This window comes from Spermophilus citellus, assembly GCF_964194105.1.
Source record: "Spermophilus citellus genome assembly, chromosome: 3".
Lineage (NCBI taxonomy): Eukaryota > Metazoa > Chordata > Mammalia > Rodentia > Sciuridae > Spermophilus > Spermophilus citellus.
The window spans coordinates 187,956,056-187,976,054 of NC_138184.1; the positions used below are offsets into that span (position 1 = coordinate 187,956,056).

The 19,999-nt window shown below is 35.2% G+C and overlaps 1 protein-coding gene across 9 annotated transcripts in view; it reads right to left on the reverse strand.

Moving 5' to 3' along the window:
* The window catches only part of ST7 (suppression of tumorigenicity 7), a 279,293-nt gene that overhangs the window by 216,898 nt on the left and 42,396 nt on the right, over positions 1 to 19,999 (reverse strand). For 2 of the 9 annotated variants that reach the window (XM_081286857.1, XM_081286861.1), the window contains one exon: positions 15,323 to 15,357. The exons of 6 other annotated variants lie outside the window; for them this stretch is intronic. In XM_081286857.1, the coding sequence (XP_081142983.1) occupies positions 15,323 to 15,357 (35 nt within the window). Of the gene's footprint in view, positions 1 to 1,284; positions 1,618 to 15,322; positions 15,358 to 19,999 lie in introns of those variants that run through there. One more of the 9 variants, XM_081286862.1, reaches the window with a different exon arrangement.

The following is a 19,999-nucleotide window of genomic DNA, read 5'->3' on the forward strand; positions in this document are numbered from 1 at the left end:
AAACTGGGAGATGGTTGCTGACACTTAATGATCTATTTCTATTTCCTGAATGACCATAATTCCAAATTTACCAGTAAGTAAATTTAAAAATTATTTTTAAGTTATTAGGAAATAATACTATCACCTGATGAATAAAACATTACATCTCACTATTATTTTGTCTTAAACTTGATTAGGCAATGTGGCAGTTTCAGAGATGGGAAGCTTCTACAATGAAATGACAAAAATTAACCTGTAAAAGAGTCGATCAAGAAACAAAAGAATTGAGGAGTACTAGCTCTCAAATGCTACTATTCTCCAACAATCATCAGCTATGCAAATTGTAACACTGACACCTGAGATCAAAAAGTAAAGGTCAAATTACAAATTCAAAAGAAATAGATGTCCTAAATTTCCTGCCTTAACCCTCTTTCCCCTGCAAAGCCAGTGTGGTGCCAGTGTTTGACATTCTAGCCCAGCAGGTTGAGTCTCCATAGACATTCTTAACTATAACCTTTGCTTATAGATGATGAAAAAATACCGTGCAGAGCCTGTACAACTGCATTGACAAGTAACGTTATTCTATACCCAACATTAAATAATCATCAAATGGGTTGGTAATAATTTTTAAAAACCAACTTTAGGTGTCTATAACTGCTATCCAAGCTCAGCCCATTGTGCAGGCCCTGCTCTGCACCAAAGCAATTTCATTGTATAAGTTTTAAGACAGATAGGATGCTGCTGGATTGTGCTGCCAGGGAAAATATCAAAACTGAAGCCACTGTAGAAAAAATCCACCTTAAAAATAAAGGTATTTCTTATTCTTTTGTAATATACACATAACATCTACTCTTATGTTTTTATAGACTTATAAAAAGGAAGAGTGTAAAATAATACCTTTTTCTCTCCTCAGATGAAAATTGCAAGCCCTTCTTCCCAGTCTTATAAACACTATCATCTCAGATTCTTCCAGCATCTATTTTAGGGTTTAAGCATCATTATGGGTCCACAAACAATAGATCAGTGACAGGCCTGATCCCATCAATTAGCACGTTCCAGGGAGGCTGCCTGGATCCTGTCTTGTTACCTCCCTCTTGGAGGCCTGGTTTTGAGCACAGTGACATCCCTAAGAATGAATAACCCAGTTAAGGGGAGTCCCTTCTCTGAGACCAATTTCTCTATAATTAGAGCCAAAATACAAATGGTGTTAATGACCTAAGGTAAATTGGTATGAACTCCAAGCCAATGAAACCATGACAGCAAGCAGATTTCTCAAAAGCAGAGAAGTGGAATCCGTTTACTTACATGAAGATTCAGTGCCAAACATGGCTGGCTCCAGAAGCTGCTTTTTAAAAAATTAGAAGAATGGGGGGGGGGGGGGGCGGGAAGGAAGGAAGAAAATCAAGGAGAGTGTGGTTGTGAGTGGAGAGATGAGCTGGCTACACAGCAGGGGTCATGAAGCCAGACAATGCAGTCCGAGCTGTGTCCAGCTGCCAGATTCAGGATTCAGTTTTCAGTTTTCTCCCGTGTGATTGAAAAGCATGGTCTCCTACAGCACCCAAAACCGAAAGGCAGCTTTGAAAATCCACCAGTCAAAGGAAAGCCGACGTGGCTCTTCTGGGATGCGGTGAGGCAGGACTAGGTAGGAGCAGGGGCAGGACTGGGAGCAGCAGCAACAGCAGATACTGCAATCCTCAGCCCTGCCGTAGCAGTAAGACAATAGCAGGGCTTATGCATACGCTGGATGACGTCAGGGACACTGCACAGACTGACTGCGCGGCTTGAGCCAGAGGCTCCAAGGGCTTCAGGGAGCAGTGTGATTCAAAGGGGAATTCCTTCGTCATAAAATGCACAACACCAAAAACCACATATACATTCCCCCTCCTAAGGAGCTCTTCATCCCTGTGATGCTATACAGTAAGAGATCTCAAAGAAATTTAAACACTAGCTTTATAGAAACTAACCACAAAGATATGCAGATCAGGGTTCTTGGTTTTATTGCAGCAAACCAAACTTTTCAAGGGAATTAAGAATATCAGAAATGGGGGGGGGAGAATCTACCTTTTAAAAGCAATTACAGAAAAGTTCAAAGTTATTTTCTCTAAACTTAAGGTAGATTAACAAATCAAGGATTATACACTCAGTCACAAAGAAATGGAAATATGCACACTACTGCACACATATTCTGGGAATTTACATGCACTTTATAAATGTACCAAAAAATAACTCTGTAAGTGCTCTAAGCACTGCTTGGCACACAATGAGCTCTCAAATGCTAGCAATTACATTATCACTTATTTTGCAACTATTATTCATATGCGAAAACCACTGCTCTAGAAATACACTTATACTCATATATTTCTCCTATCTTGTTTTTTTGCCTTATTTTTATTAATTTTGCCTTATGAGAATTACAGTCAATTTTCAGAGAAATCCAGATATTTTAAGGTTATGTACACATACCTGTATATTATAGCTGTGTACTGGCGGGCATTTATGACCTATACATACATATATATGTATGTATAGGTAATATATGTGTGTGTGTATATATATATATATATATATATATATATATATATATATATAAATCTACTCACACAAAGAGACAATTAATAACTTGTCTCTTGACTCACTGGAAAAATAAAAGTTTTCTTGCATTATCATATTGTTAGAAACCTGTATGAAAAACATACATAACATACTAGAAGATACAAACTTTCATTAGAATGTCTATTCAACACAAGCAAGGAAAGAAGTTTTAATGTTTTAAAAATACTGTAATGCACAAAATATATGAGTGTGTGTGCATATGTATATAATCATATATCCCCCACTTTTAAATCATCCACAGCAGGAAGTTCAAGAGTTTAAGTCTCCTCTCTACCCATTCATTCAAGGTATATACTTTTTCCAATAATTTATTATTTTTTTACAAAGATCTGTCAATATAAAAAGTTTTCAAACATTAAACTGAGATATTAATGTAGAATTAAAAATTATCAAATGTGATGATCATTATTATCCAAAGTACATGTATGAAGACATGAATTGGTGTGAGTATACTATGTAAGCAACCAGAGATATGAAAAATTGAGCTCTGTATATGTAATAAGAATTGTAATGCATTCTGCTGTTATATATAAATAAAAATAAATAAATAAATTATTTTTTTTTAATTAACCATCTAAAAATATCATCAGTAGTTTTTCTGGTCAGTATGTGTAGCTCTATCTCATTCTTTTAATGGTTTCATAATTCACTGTATGAATGTACTATAGTTTATTTGAGGCAGCTTGACCTTGAGGTTACTGAAAAAACTGAACCATCATGAAGAAAGTGTGATGATGCTATATAAATTACAGAACAAACCTCGGTTATAAAAAAGAATAACAATAGCTAGTATTTACTTTATGCTGAGCACTATTCAGGGAACTTCACATGCATTAACTAATTTAATCTTTATAAACAAACCTATGAAATAGATATCACTCTTATCCACATTTGACAGATGGTTGAATAATTTGCCAAGGTATTACAGTTTGGATGTGAGGTGTCCCCTCAGAAGCTCCCATGGGAGATAATGCAAGAGGTTCAAAGGAGAAATGATTGGGTTGTGAGAGTCTTAACCTAATCAGTGTTTTAATCCCCTGATAGGAATTGTGTGGTAACTGAAGTGGTAGGGTGTGGCTGGAGGAAGTGGGAATTGGGGGCATGGCTTTGCGGTATATATTCGAATCTGGCATGTAGAGATCTCCCTCTCTGCTTTCTGATCATCATGTGAGCTGCTTCCCTCTGCCACACACTCTGTCATGATGTTCAGCCTCAACTCAAGCCCCAAGGAATGGAGACTACTGTCCATGGGCTGAGACCTCGGAAACCATGAGCCCCCCAATAAACTTTTCATCTTCTGCAATTGTTGTTGTTGGATCTTTAAGTCACGGCAGCGAAAAAGCTGACTAAAATGCAAGGTAATGCAGATAGTAAATGACATGCTGGGATTCAAACCCAGGCAGTCCGATTCAAAAGCAAGGCTCTGAACCACTCTGCCACACTATCTCTTGAAAAATGAATAAATAATTGCCAAAACTATATGGCATTTTAAAGACTCAACTGTAATAAAGAGAAATGAAAATGTAAAGGGGAAAAAATCCTTAAAAGAGAAATGTCACCAAAGAAAACTAAAAATGACAGAAATTTTTTTTTAAAACTGCAGTGTTAATAAATTTGAAAATTAATAAAAATGCACCCCTTTAAAAATAATCAGTCAAGTCAATAACAAAGGGGGAATATAATAACAATATTTAGATGTAACTGGAAGTAAGAAATTCAAAATGTTTGAATCTTAAAGCCAGGAAATTATCTTATGGAAGTTGTCTCTTATTTTTATTAATTATTTTTCCAGGGGGGAAAAATCTCTTTTAAATTGCATATAAGAGATTGTATGTGAATACTCACTCAGTGGATGGATGTGGACATCAGAAAAGGGACAGAAAAAGGAGAGTAAGAAAATGATCCCTAGGTAGGAGGCATTCTCCAGCAGAGGCCACAATCTATTTGCAAAAAAGCTTTTACTAACTTATTTACATTACTCTTCTTTTAACTCATTCATGATGGTGTATATATGAACATGAAAATGCATTTTCCTGAGAGCCTATATTTTCTTTGTGACATAGACTTCCAAGAGTAAGTTAAAAGATGCAATACTCTTTTCAAGAAGTCTACTTTTCAACAACTAGAAACATAATCAATATGCTAAAAAACATAAGGCATCTCACTTGCCAATAACACTAGACACAAATCATAGGAGTCATCCTATGAAGGCTTCTGCATACTGGAAGCCTGAGGTATTTATAAATACTTTAGAAGGTCTATATCCATATCATTAAAGACCCATAGTGGACAAACATGGTTTCAGAAATTTAGTTTTTGCTCCAATTCTCTCCTCTAGTCAGTTCAGAAAACAATACAAATTTTAAGAAAATTGCCTAAGGAAAATGTAATGAAGGAGCAGGGCAGGGTGCCACATACCTGTAATCCCAGCAGCTGGGGAGGCTGAGACAGGAGGATGGCAAGTTTAAAGCCAGCCTCAGCAATGGCAAGGTGCTAAGCAACTCAGTGAGACCCTGTCTCTAAATAAAATACAAACTAGGGCTGGGGATGTAGCTCAGTGGATGAGTGCCCCTGAATTCAATGAAAGAAGGAAGGAAGGAAGGAAAGAAGGAAGGAAGGAAGGAAGGAAGGAAGGAAGGAAGGAAGGAAGGAAGGAAGGAAGGAAGGAAGGAAGGAAGGAAAATGAAGGAGGAATAAAGCTGATCCAAAGTCCCTCACCATTCTGTCTTCAAAAATATTCCAAAACCAATGTGATCCTTGGATCCATTCTGTCTAATTGTCCCTGCATATGACGTTGCCCTTCCATTCATAAAGACAGTACTCTTAATTTCAGGATAAATTTAGCAATGAAAGAAAAGATTAACATTCACACTAATTTAGTGGTCAAGATAACTGTAAAATTAGAAAGCTATTAATAAAGAAAGATAATAGTTAAAATCTTAAATTTAACAGTCACTTTTAAAGGAAATCCCTTTCATGCATTCACTCAACAACTATTTTCTGGGAGCCTTCTGTTCATATTCTACAAGTGTAGCCACAAACTCACTCCCTTCCCCATGAAGGTTATGCTCTAGAGGGCAGGGCAGACAGAAGACAGACAAATATGTAACGTGTGAAGTGGATGTATATATTAGGGAGAAAGAGGAATTAGAAGAATGTGAATGACTCAACAGGAGGGTTGCTTTAGGTAAAACTGTCAGATAGGGCCCTAAAATGGTGACATTTCAACAGAGACATGAAACAGTGAGGTTAAACCACATGAATAACCTGGAAACAACATGGAAGGAAAAGTATGGAAAAGGCCAAAAAGAGGAGTATTTGAGGACACTAATATTTTTTTTACAATAAATCTATTCTTTTTTTAACTTAATTTTATTTATTTATATGTGGGACTGAGGATCGAACCCAGGGCCTTGCACGTGCAAGGCGAGCGCTCTACTGCTGAGCCATAACTCCAGCCCCAATAAATCTATTCTTGACTCATCAAATATCAGCTTTCTATTGGAAAGTATCTTCTTTAGTGCTATGATGATGCCATTAGTACAAAAACCATTGTACTGAATTGTGCTGACTACAGAATAAATTTTCTTTTCTAATCTAAAATAATTCATTCTCCCATGAACTAAAAACACGAGTTCTTCCCTTCAAAGTTTAATAGACTAAAAAATAACTATATTTGCAAATGTATTCATGTTTATAAAAAACACTATATAAGACTATTCAAAATAGCTTCCCACCATACCACACAGCTAATTTAATCAATGTATTTATGAATGTGGCAAAAACTTAAACCACATATTCTCTCTACAGCACACACAACAAATTTTAAAAGTGTTATATCTATGAATTTCTCTAAAGTCACTTACTTTGTTCACATTAAAGTTTTTATTTTCTTAATATTCCTGTTGATATCTGTTTGTTAAAGTCGTATATCTTAAAATATCAACTATTCATATATATAGTATTAGTTAAAAAGACAGAAGTGTTTTAATGGCAATATACAAGCAATTAAAAATGAAAGAACTAATCAATGACTGTTATTTGGGGGAAAAGGTAAAAATTTATTATGAAAAACATACCCATTGCTGAGCACAGTGGTGTAGGCTTGTAATCCCAGTAGTTCGGGAGGCTGAGGCAGAAGGATCTGAGTTCAAAGCCAGCCTCAGGAATTTAGTGAGACCCTAAGCAACTCAATGAGATCCTGTCTCTAAATAAAATATTTTTTTTAAATGGGGAGGGAGAATTGGGGATGTGACTCAGTGGTAAAGTGCCCCTGGGTTCAATCCCACTACTAAAAACAAAAAGTAAATACTCATAGGAAAACTATTCAGTAGAATTTTACAAATTTGATTTCTTTTTTTTTTTTTTTATTGGTTGTTCAAAACATTACAAAGCTCATGACATATCATCTTCCATACATTTGGTTTCAAGTGTGTTCTTTCATGCTTCAAACTTCTAAAAGTAGGTAAAGTTAATTGCCCCAAATAGTTTTGTATAAATCTATAACATCCTGCTTTAAGCCCTTCTCTGAAAGAAGTGTGTGTGTGTGTGTGTGTGTGTGTGTGTGTATACGCTCTTTTCCTTTTAATAGGATTTTTTGTTCCACAATTCTGAAACAAAACTTACTGTGTGTATATTTAATATTTAATTCTCTGTAAGTTACTTATCCTAAATTAATCACAATTTGTATGCAATGGTTTCATAGTAAGGAATAAATTGGTATATATTTTTAAAGTACACAAAAACCAATATAATTTTAAATACAAATTCAAATATTATAATTTAAGTCATTCTATATAGGCAGAATATATTTTAAATTAAATTTTACCTGTATAATCCATAATGAATCAGTAAACAGGAACCCGTGTATTTTCCAAAGTGCAACTCTATCAGCCACAAAATGAACTGGCTCCCTGGACAGGTAAACTACTCTGGGAACGCCTCCCACCATGTGACACCAAGCTTACCACATTTCTTATCTCCAGCAACCACTGTGGCTTTCCTCCTTTTGACTTCTTTCAAAGTCATCCTTAGAAAAAAGTCTGTTTCATTTGTTCCCATTTCATCCCTGTATTATAAGGTTAAAACACTAGGGGGGAAAAATTCTTGTAGTTATCTAAGTTAAAAAGAAGGTATTCATGTGTCATCCCACTTCTCAGTGTTACGAAGCTACACAGCCTGAAGGAGTCAGTGTCCAAATTCTTAGTCAGAATTTTGTTGTTCTGTTCATTCATGAGTACAGAGGCTTACTTGATTTATTTGAAATGCACTTGATTAAATTGAAAACAAATCTAATAAAGGTGATGAAAACACAATTCCTTGAAGTCTACCTAAAACCTTAACCTCCAAGCCATATATCAAAGTCACGAAACAGATATCAGCTGGAAAGGACATGTGGTCATTATTGAACAGACTCTATGTGTTGTAATCTTCAATGTCACATTGCCAAATACCCAAAGCCATCTTTTGCTTCACTGCCAACTGTTCTGATCTTGAGTATGTCCCAGCTAAAACTTTAAATTAACAATGGCTACTTCATCTTGATATAACACTGCACCTCAACAAAGAATAAGATATAAATAAATAAAATGTTTCTCAATTTTCCTTTTTTTTCAAGCAACCTGAATGTTTGGACAATTTCCAAGTTAGAACTATTAAGCTACCAAACTGCAACTACTTTGTAGAAGACATGGAACTGGTTGTTTGCAATGATTCTGTTGGAGTAGTGGGGTGTTTTGTTCTTTTTTTTTTATTATTGGTTGTTCAAAACATTACAAAGCTCATGACATATCATCTTTCATACATTTGACTCGAGTGGGTTATGAACTCCCATTTTTACCCCAAATACAAATTGCAGAATCACATCAGTTACACATTCACATTTTTACAGTGTTTTGTTCTGTTTTGCTTTTATTTTTGCTTTCCCTCCACCAAATATGTTTCTCCAAAGGGTAGTCATAAAGTTGACAGTACTTTAAAAATATGACTTTGAATCCAATATGATATCAAAAGCATGTTGTACAGAAATCTATAAATACTGAGCTAAATATTATTAACAGATTCCCTCCAATAATTTTGTCAGTCATCTAGTCATTGCTTCACTGCAACAGCAGAGCCCCTCACACACCCACTCTGTGAAGTCAAAAGCTGTTAATTCTCCTCAATGTCTCCTGTCACTGCTGCTAAAAAGGCCCATCTCATTTTTTCTCTTTACCTTGCCTTGTGTATAAATCGGGAAGCTTTTCATGAGCTGATAAAGTTTATTTCTGGTAATTAAAGTGTGCAAATTGTTAAAAAATTAACATCATGATTGTTCTAAAACAGTAAGCTTAAAATACCTACAAATAACTATTTGAATTTCCACAAAGCTTACAAGTATGTGGAAGCATTGATTGCCATTATCAGATGTCACATGAAATGACATTTTATGGCTTTTACAATTTAGTACTATTGGCATGGATTTTTAAAGTCCTTATCTAATTATTCAAGTAGTATTATTTTTAGTGATTTTATTCTTTCATATTCGTTCATTCTTGTTTAAGTCACAGATAGTTTAAGGAAATTCATATAATTAACAGCAAGAAAATAATGAAAAAAAATCTGAGTTGGAAAGACAGATGGGGGCTGGGGATGTGGCTCAGTGGTAGACTGTTTACCTGGAAAGCATGAGGCCCTGGGTTCAATCCCCAGTCGGAAAAAAAAAAAAAAAAAAGAGGAAAGACAGATGGGTAGATAGATATAAAACCTACATTACAACCGACTTACAGTGAAGTGATTTACCATAGTTCAGAAATCCAACAGAATGGTTAAAAGCCAGGTTTTGAGTCAGACAGAGAAGATTCCAATCTCACCTTAAACATTTATTATCTGAATGGTGTTAAGCAAGTTTTAAAATCTCTCTGAGCCTTAGTATACTCATAAGTTGACAAAGGGCCTCAATCAATGCCTGGAAAATAATAACTATAATATGTAGATACAACTTTGTGTGCACCAGGAATTGTTCTAACTCATATATTAACTTATGTAACATTTACAATAGCCCCATAAAGTATATTCCCATTTTATAGATGAGAAAAGTAAGGAATAGAAAATGAGTAACTTAACTTGCCTATAGTCACACACTATAATTAACAGAGCCAGGATTCAACCCAAGTAGCCTAGCTCAAAGTCCTTGTGCTTAACCACTGTACAGCGCTGCCTCTAGATGATCAATAAATGGAGTACATGATCAATAAATGGAAGCAAAAAAAGGAAAATCATTCAAAACTCTAGGTTAAATCTTCCCAATAAAAACTGACCTATGGCTTGCCAAATATCTCAATTCAAGTCTATAAAAATTATCTTTATGCTACTTTCAATTCTAACCTATGGAAAAATTAGAAAGGCAGAATAAAATAAATAATGTTTAAAGTCACTATAATAGCTTAAAATGAGAGTTGCATTAGCCACATAAGCAGAAATGAATACTCAGGGACAAAAAGTGATAACTATAAAAGGATCTATACTACTCACTGCACACCCAACAAATACCAAGTCCTTTTCTACTCAGTTCTCCAAATGTCACGGTAGATATTGCTAGCCTGGACACTATGAATACTTTGGGCAGGTTCATCTCACTAAAACTTCAAAGCGTGCTCAGAAGAGCCTTCAACCAGAACCCCCTGATCATCTCCTCAAGGATCTTTTCTATTTCCATGTCACCCTCAGCAAATGTGAATTGCTAATGTGCCTAGATGCCTCCTCCCAATCACATCATAGTCCTCCCAAACTGTATAACAATTTATCTAGTCAGAGGTTCTTCCCGAGTCACCAGTTCTGGCTTATGGACCAGGGGCCACTGTTGTAACTACAATTTACTGAGTCATCATAGGTTATAATAAGTGCACACTACACCCCCTGAACCCCAACCCAGATTCCTACTACAATTTCAATCTTCATGATCTAACAAGGAAGAGGTACCCTTATTGAATCAAGAGACCTGGGGTCTAACTAACACTGCTGTTCATTACCACTTTGGTCTGAGATAAGTCCTGTGTCTGTACCTTCACTGGTGAGATGAGGAGGCTAAACAGGATGATCCCTAAAATCCAATCTAATTCTAATGAGCTAGAGTTCTACTTTAAACCCATTATAGCTGGATGAGAAAACTCAAGTAACTCCATTCCTACTTATCTAGTCTGTACTGTCCCTTCTATATTGTCAGAGCTTTTGAAACAGTCCATCTCACAGGTGGGATATCACAATACCAGATGTATTGTGCTACTCCAGGGCATTTATGTTGAATGCTGAAGTTCATAGGAAATCTCTTCTTGTTCACAGACACACTGTTCCTTTCTAGACAGGTCCCAGGTAACTAAGCATGAGAATGAGTAGAAAAATACACACTCATAAAACAAAAAAATAGCTGTTGGAGGCCTTGCCTGCTGGAGGGTTCATGGCCTTGTGGATCACAGCTCTTAGGACCACGCAGCATTGATGCCAGTAATAAAGTTTGGGATGGAGACCCTCCTTGCAGGACTTGAGACAGCCAGACAGGGAGTGCCCACCATTCTGTAGTGACAGCTCCAGGGCAGAGATACAGCTCTCTTCCCTTTGCCTGCATGACTTTCCTACCCGAAATAGGTTCTGCCACTTGGGTCCATGGCTCTTGACCCAACCCAGAGGAGGAGAACAACTCCCCTCTCACTCTTCCATCTTAGCTCTGAAAATTGTAAATTTACCATAATAACTTACATTCCCAGTCCATACAATAACTCACTTTGCTATTCAAGGTTTAAAAACCCCAGGGCTAACTTACAAAAGCTCACCCTGTTTTTTTCACATTTAAGAAATAATATGGGGTTTCCTCTCCAGTCTTGATTCTCACTTTCATGAGCATGTTAGAGCTAAGCCAAATGTCTTAAGGGTATGCCTTATCGCACTTCCCTTTACCGCTGAAATTAGAACAAACTTTATCTAAGACATCTCATCTTGCCTTTCTCCCAGGCTTCTTACCACCCACTCCAGCTTGATCTGGCCTCAGCATTTCCTTTCCACACTCTGTCATTCTTCATTGACCTTGCTTACTGCACCAGAGGCTATCCCAACCTGTGAGAAGGCACCACTGTAAAAAGGATTTTCTGCAAGAAGAAAATTCCTACAGAGTTAGCCCAACTCCTCCCATTAGTGAGCGCTACTGCCCATTACTCAAAAATTTAAGTTAAGACAGTTGAACATCCAGCACTAACCAGATAACAAAACAGATCTATGATATGAGGAGGTCATTCAACTGCTCACCTCAATGCTATGACCCAGACCAGTGCTATCTGATCTCTATGCAAAGAACCAAGTCACAGACTCATCCTCAGCACACCAATTTACACTGTAATATTGTGTGCATGTATGAATATGTAATAACAAATCCCACTATTACATATAATAATGATTCACACACACAAAAAAAATCATCCCCAATGGGCACAAAATCACTATTATAAGCAAAGGCACAAGTATAACCTGATAAAAGATCTGTTTTACCAAACACCAAATCTTCAGACAAGAACTCTTTCTGGATGAACAACATCTATTTGTTATGATTTTAAAACATGGTGGAAGAATCCAAGGCTGTCAGTGGCCACAAAGCACAAACCTTTATTATAAAGTAGCAGGGCAGGCCTCTCTTCCTTCATGGGCCTCAAGGGAACTGACACAAAGTAACCACAGCTGGAAGGAGTGGGAAGCAACTTTCATAAGAGGTAAAGTATAATATTCCAACCATTAATATTTTTACTGTATCAAAGATGACTATAAAAAGACATAATTTTAAGTATTTAAAGTTAACCATTAAAAAACAACACACTATCTTAATGTAAAATAAGGAATTGTGAGAAACATGACTAAAGTTACTAAAATGTCTTATAAAAATATAAAAGATTAATATATTTTCTTCCTACAAATAGGAATGCAACAATAAATATGTTTACTCAGCCTATTCTCTGACAGTAAAAGTCATATACATTTGAATCAATACTCTAGTGTGAATATCAGAGTCCAAATCCAGGTTTCTATAACCAACAGGGAGGTATGCAAGCCAGACAGATCCCTCTGTAGAAAAGCTTCTTGAGGCAAACCAAAGACCTTTCTCTATGCTCTTTGATCTGTTCGCCTGGTTGGCAAAAAGAACCACTGGAAAATAAGCAAAGGAAGTCATGAAAAATAATCATGAATGGACTACTGTGGGTGTCCCAGAGACAAAAACAGTGGAGAAATTCTTCAAGAAACATGGTAGTATCCAGCTAGAGTTCTAGGTAAGCAAAGAAGGTCACAGATTTTCACGATACTCCAAAACATAAATTATTCTTGCTATTTTACAGGAATTGGAAAACTCTTTCTTCAAAGGGCCAAACTGTAAATATTTTATATTTTGTGGTTCCATCCAGTTTCTATCACAACTATCCAACTCTGCTATTTTAATCCAAAAGTAGCCATAAGCAATATATATGTGAATAAATATAGCAATGTTCTAATAAAACTTTATAATCTCCAAAACTGAATTTCTTATCATTTTCGCATATCACAAAATATTATTCTTCTTTTGAATTTTCCTAACCATTTAAAACTATTTAGAAAACATTCCCAGCTTACAAGCCATACAAAAACGGGCAGCCCATGAATATAGTTTGCAAACCTCTGTTCTATCATTGTTACTGTAGTTGATTTGAACTTTCTCTGAAAGAGTACTAATCTTTAATTAGATCTCTGCCATTGACTAGACTAACAAACTTAATGGATTCCATTAACTGATGGACCAGGACTGGTAACTCAAGAAAACTTACATTCCAAGTCCTTTCATTTCTTGTGATACTGTGAGAACACCTGGTCCTGACAGCCCACACTAACTTGTTCCTTCCCTATCTCACATTTACAGTATGAAACACAAGCAATAGTGAGTTTGGTATGAAAAAAAAAAAAACTGTTTCTGTTCACTTGAGAAGTAAGAAATTAAAGATCGGGCTGGGGATATAGCTCAGTTGGTAGAATGCTTGCCTCATATGCACAAAGTCCTGGGTTTAATCCCCAGCACCACAAAAATAGAAAGAAATTAAAGATTACATCCTAAGTGCACAGTTAACTACTTGGTAGGTGTTTCAGGACAGAACCTCATTTATGAAATTATAAAGTTTAGATTATTTCTGAGGTATAGTCCTAAAATACAACAATTTGGTAATGAGCTACACTGATCTTGATATCAGACCCAGCTCATTGGAGGGTTTCAGCATATTTCTACCAAAGTTCACGTGGATGACATTTTCACTTCTCATTATACTTCAGATAAGAGGCAGATAATTTCCTCTTTGTTCTTCCATCTTTAACCTTTTGAAAGGCCATTGAAAATCTCTTTCTGACCAGGACAACTACTATTTTCTTAGAAATAACCCAGCCTTAACATAGTAAAGTATAATGCTTGGTGAATGTTTTTAGAAACAGATATTTGTGCCTGCCAAATGGCAGCAGCTTCCCTACAACAAAAACAAAAAGTCAAGTCTTTCACTTTCAACAAAATTTGTCTTTAAAACTGCTTCATTTTTCCACAATAATCACACTCTTGACCTATATAAACCACATTGCATAAGTCTGAGTCTAGAATCAAACAGTCCTGGACTTCATCCCTGGCACTGTTCCATATCAATTGAAAATTATTCTCCTTTCAGCCTCAGTTTCTCCATCTGTAGAACAGGAATGCTATATTTGGTATAGGTTGAGCATCCATAATCTAAAAATTTGAAATCTGCAATGCTTGAAAATTCAAAGCATTTTTTAGAGTACAAATGACACTCTGGAGTGGAAAATTTTACACCTGGATTCATGAAAGTCAAAATGCAGGTGTACTAAAAATATTGTATAAATTTATCTTCAAGCAATGTGAATGAGGTATATATGAAATATCAACAATTTTTGTGTCTAGATTTCTCCATCCCCAAGATATGCCATTATAAATATGCAATATTCCAAAATCTAAAAAAAAATCTGAAAATTAAAACACTTGGTCACAAGCATTTCAGATAAGGGATGGTCAACTTGTAGAAATGGAGGTGATATATATATATATATATATATATATATATATATATATATATATTTTAAAAAAGGTATATAACTATTGATGTGTGAAGACATCTGCAGCATATTATTGGGTAGAAAAAATAATTTATAAATAGAAATAATATGGCTATATTATAGAGTTTTTTAAAGAGCAGATAATTAAAAAAATAAAATAGAGAGAAATTTTGTATATGTTATGACATGTACGAACCTTGAGGACATTATGGCTGTTTTGAGATAAACCATTATGAAATAAGTCAGTCACACAAAGACATGACCCCATTTATATGAGGTACCCAATATAGACAAATTCATAGACACAAAAAATAGAATGTCAGTTGCCAGAGGCTGGGGAAAGAGAAAAATGAGAAACTGTTATTTAGTTGACATAGAACTTCAGATTTATAAAATAAGAGTCCTGAAGATTGGCTGCACAGCAATGTGAAGATACTTAAAACTAATGAACTGTGCTCTTAAAAATGGTTAAGAGGACCAGGTTTGGTGGCACACACCCAAAATATCAGCTACTCAAGAAGCTGAGGCAGAAGGATCACAAGTTCAAGGCCTGCCTGGGCAACTCAGTGAAACCCTGTCTCAAAGTAAAAAATAAAAAGGGGGTAGGGATGTAGCTTAGTGGCAGAGTGCTTACCTAGCATAGATGAAGCTCCCGGCTCCATCGCAGCACTGAAAAAAAAAATGGTTAACAGGATAAATCTTAGGTATATTTGACCACAATTAAGCTTCTACACAGCAAAAGAAACAAGAGCTTAAAGCATAAGCCTACAGACTGGGAGAAAATCTTTGTCACCTGCTCCTCTGGTAGGGCATTAATATCCAGAACAAATAAAGAATTACAAAACTGGACACCAAAAAAAAAACAAACAGCCCAATTAATAAATAGGCACAAATAATTAACAGACACTTCTCAAAAGAAGAAATATAACTGGCCAACAAATATATGAAAAAAATGTTCAACATCTCTAGCAATGAGGGAAATGCAAATCAAAACTACACTGACATTTCATCTCACTCAAGTCAGAATGATAATTATAAGAACACAAGTAATAATAAATGCTAGTGAGGATGTGAGGAAAAGATAAACTCATAAGTTGTTGGTGGGAATGCAAATTAGTGTAACCACACTGAAAAGCAGTATGGAGATTTCTCAAGAAACTAGGAATGGAACCATATGATTCAGCTATCCCACTTCTTGGTATATATATCCAAAAGATCTAAAATCAGCATACTGTAGTGATATATGAATATCAATATTTATAGCAGTGAAATTCACAATAGCTAAGTTGTGGAATGGATAAAGAAAATATGGTGTATATACACAATGGAATATTACTCAGCTATAATGAATGAAATTATGACATTTTTCTGGTAAATGTATGGAACTGGAGATTATCATGCTAAGTGGAATAAGCCAATCCCAAAAAGTCAAAGGTCAATTTCTTTTTTTTCCCCCTGATCTGTGGAAGCTAGACCAAAATAAAGAAAGAGAGAGAGAAAGAAAGGGAAACATGGGGGCGGGGGTGGAGGCAGATTCCATCAAAATAGAAAAAAGACCAGTGGACTAGATGAAGAAGAATAAAGGGAAATAAATAAAAAGAAATAAAGGGAAAGGAGAAGGGATAGGATAAGGGAAGAACAGAGGAATGAATCTGACCTAACTTTCCTACATACATACATGAATGTACCACAGTGAGTCTATCGTGTAAATCCACAAGACACTAACCAAAAAAAAAATCTAAGAGTAAATAACAGGAAGATCAGTAGAGTAGAGGAAAGACAACAGGGAGAGGGAGGAGGGAAGGGAAAGAGGAAATACCAGGGACTGAATTCAAGTAAATTATATTTCATACTTTTTTTAAATTATGTAAAAATAAATTCTAGGGGGCTGGAGATATAGCTCAGTTGGTAGAGTGCTTGCCTCACTATACACAAGGCCCTGGGTTCAATACCCCCCAGCACCACAAAAAAATAAAATAAAAAATAAATCCTAATGTTATGTATGACTAAAAAGAAACAATAAAAATCAAAATAAAAAAGAAATTTTAAAAATAAATGATTTTTTTAAAAATGTAAACTATACAGTCAATATTTCTTACAGTAGAATTGCTGATGGTTTTCACTTTGGACTTTATATTTATTTCTTCATTATTACAAAAGCAACCAAGCTCACTATGAAAAGCACTCTGCCCACCTTAAAGAGGAAAAAAAGCATTATCATTTTAAGCCTAAAAGCTGTGAAATCTAGTAGCTAAAGAACGAATTAGTCTCAAAATACATTAAGACTACTATAACCAGAAACTATATATTTAGAAACAGAATAACTAGCTAAAAGAATTATAAAGGATAAAGGCTTAGCAAAGATTAGGTATATTTTTGTTCTTAAATTTGTTAAAATGTTAATTTTAAATGGCAGTTATGCAAAGTTTATGCAAATTTAAGTTGTGAATAAAAACATTATATAGCATAAATAATTAAAATTTTATATTTACTCTTATGCCTAGTGATGCTTATTGAGTGAATAAATGAACAAGCTTGAGTAGAAAGCAACTTAAATATCAGAAAACACAGGAATCATTCAGAATAGATGACTATGTTATTCAGCTACCCACTGATGACAGTGCCTTAAAATACAAGGGTGATGAGTAGGATTTGAAAAAGTTAATGACTGAAATTTTAAAAGTAAAGATGTAAGTAAGAGGGTGACATACTCACAATAGCTGTCCTCCTTCAAAAGCTTTATTATTTCCAATAAACATGGATACTTCTTTAAAAAGGTACACTGGCTCTGATTATAAATGGACCATGAAAAAGGCGAGATGGGGAAAGTACTAGGATAAAAGCAAGATCCCTCTTTGGATCCTTGTTTAGGAAACTCTTGTGCCTCGGCTTTCTGACATAAGAAAGAGGCTGCCCTGAAGTTTACATGGAGATAATGAAAAAAGTACCCTGTAAATGGAAAAATGTCAGGAGTTGGTTTTGCTTATTATTATTAATTAAGCTACAATTATTGACTTTCTTAAATAATAAAACATCTTGGGCTAGGGATATAGCTCAGTTGATAGAGTGTTTGTCTCATATACACAAAGCCCTGGATTCAATCCTCAGCACCACAAAAATAATAGTAATAATAATAATAGTAAAAATAATAATGAAACATTTCTATGTATAATCAATGTATTTATGTCAAACAAACAAAATACATAAGCTTTTTGAATATTAAAATGCCTGATTAAAGTCAGAGGATATCCTTCAGGGGAACCATTCTTTCAAAAGTAACTCCATCTTCTCATTCTATTCTGATTCTTTTCCTAGGACATCCCTGCCCCCTCTTTCTACTTAGCAGAGACACGTCATACATACTTTTCATGAGCATAATTTATTTTTGTATTGATGTCTGGGAATTCAGAAGCACACTGGATCTTAAAACAGTCCTCCATGTTAGTCACTGTTTCCATAGCCCATGAGCACTTAGGAGGAAGCGTAATGTGCAAAGAAGGAACTGAATCTCATGGGACCTCTCAGTAATGTCCGTTAACATTTCATAAAAAATTTGACACGTAGCTTTATAAAAACTGAAAATGTTTTTATATTAACAGTAACAACCAATGTGAACACAGAGAGGAAAACGAGTCATTTATGACTCACTTTAGACAGGAGATAACTGAAAGGGAAGTGGGTTGAAACTGGGGCAATCAATGACTTGTAGATTTTACTACTTTATCCAGTGTTAAAATAATATTGGATTTTATGTTCATGTAATATGACTTCCTAACATCAAAAACTTGTTCTCACAATAAGTTGTAAGTAAATTATGATACATGAGATGGAAGTGTTTCAAATTATTTTAACAGCATTACAATGTATTAACAAACACATCCCACTTCGGTAAAATTATATCCAACAGCATTTCCTTAAGAATGTAAAAGATGAGCCAGGCACAGTGATGCAGGACTGTAATCCCAGGGATTGGGAGGCTGAGAAAGGAGAATTGCAAGTTCAAGGCCAGCCTCAGCAATTTAGCAAGATTCTCAGCAACTTAGTAAGACCCTGTCTCAAAAAAAGGAAGACACTAGGAATGTGTGTATTTTTTCTTTTAAAAGCATACATTAAGAGAGATGATATCATAATGAACAAAACACAAAGGGCAGTGAACTTCCAGGCATTATATAGCAGCAACATATTTAGATATAGCCATGTTTCAAAAATAGCTGAGGAAAGGAAAACATAAAACATGACAATTTCCCACACACTACCTAAAGCACTCCTAACTCCACTTGAATCGTCCTTATAGCAGTACAGATTAAAGGGTTGGGGTTGGAGCTCAGTGGTAGAGACCCACCTAGCATGCATGAGGCACTGGGTTTGATCCTCAGCACCACATAAAAATAAAATAAAGGATTGTGTCCATGTACAAGTAAAACATAAATATTTTTTTAAAAAGAAAGAAATAAATACAAATTAAAGTGCTATAAAGGTTTCATTCTACCCAATATATTCCAGGAAAGGTAAGTTATCTTTTAATCATTTCTGCAACTTACACATTTTTGGCTTATGTACTTTTTTTTTTGGGGGGGGGAGGGGGGTTACCAGGGATTGAACTCAGGGGCATTTAACCACTCAGCTACATTGTCAGCCCTTTCTGTTATTATTTTTTACTTTGAAACAAGGTCTTGCTAAGTTGCTGAGGCTGACCTTGAATTTGCAAGCTTTCTGCCTCAGATTCTGGAGTTGCTGGGATTACAAGCATGCACCACTATGCCCAATGCATACTAATTTTAAATTATACTAATATCACTTATCTCTAAAGCATTGCAAGCTAAAAATAAGGGTTTATAGATTTTTTAAACATCAGATATAAAGTTTAAGTTTAAGTACATTAAATGTTAAATATAAAAATAAGCATAAAAAGAAAAAAACATGTTTTATTTCTATAATCAAAAGTCTATTTTCAGGGAGAAGGGAGCATGGGAGGAATAGACAAACTCTAGACAGGGCAGAGGGGCAGGAGGAGAAGGGAGGGGACATGGGGTTAGAAATGATGGTGGAATGTGATGAACATTATTATCCAAAGTACATATATGAAGACACGAATTGGTTAAGTATACTTTGCATACAACCAGAGGTATGAAAAATCTTGCTCTATATATGTAATAAGAATTGTAATGCATTCTGCTGTCACATAAATTTTTTTTAAAAAAGTCTATTTTCAGACATTCATCACTAGAATCTATGCCTATACATTTATACTATAGTACTGAAATGAACTACCAAAAGAAATGCCTCCATCTGCAGGCACTGACTGCAAATT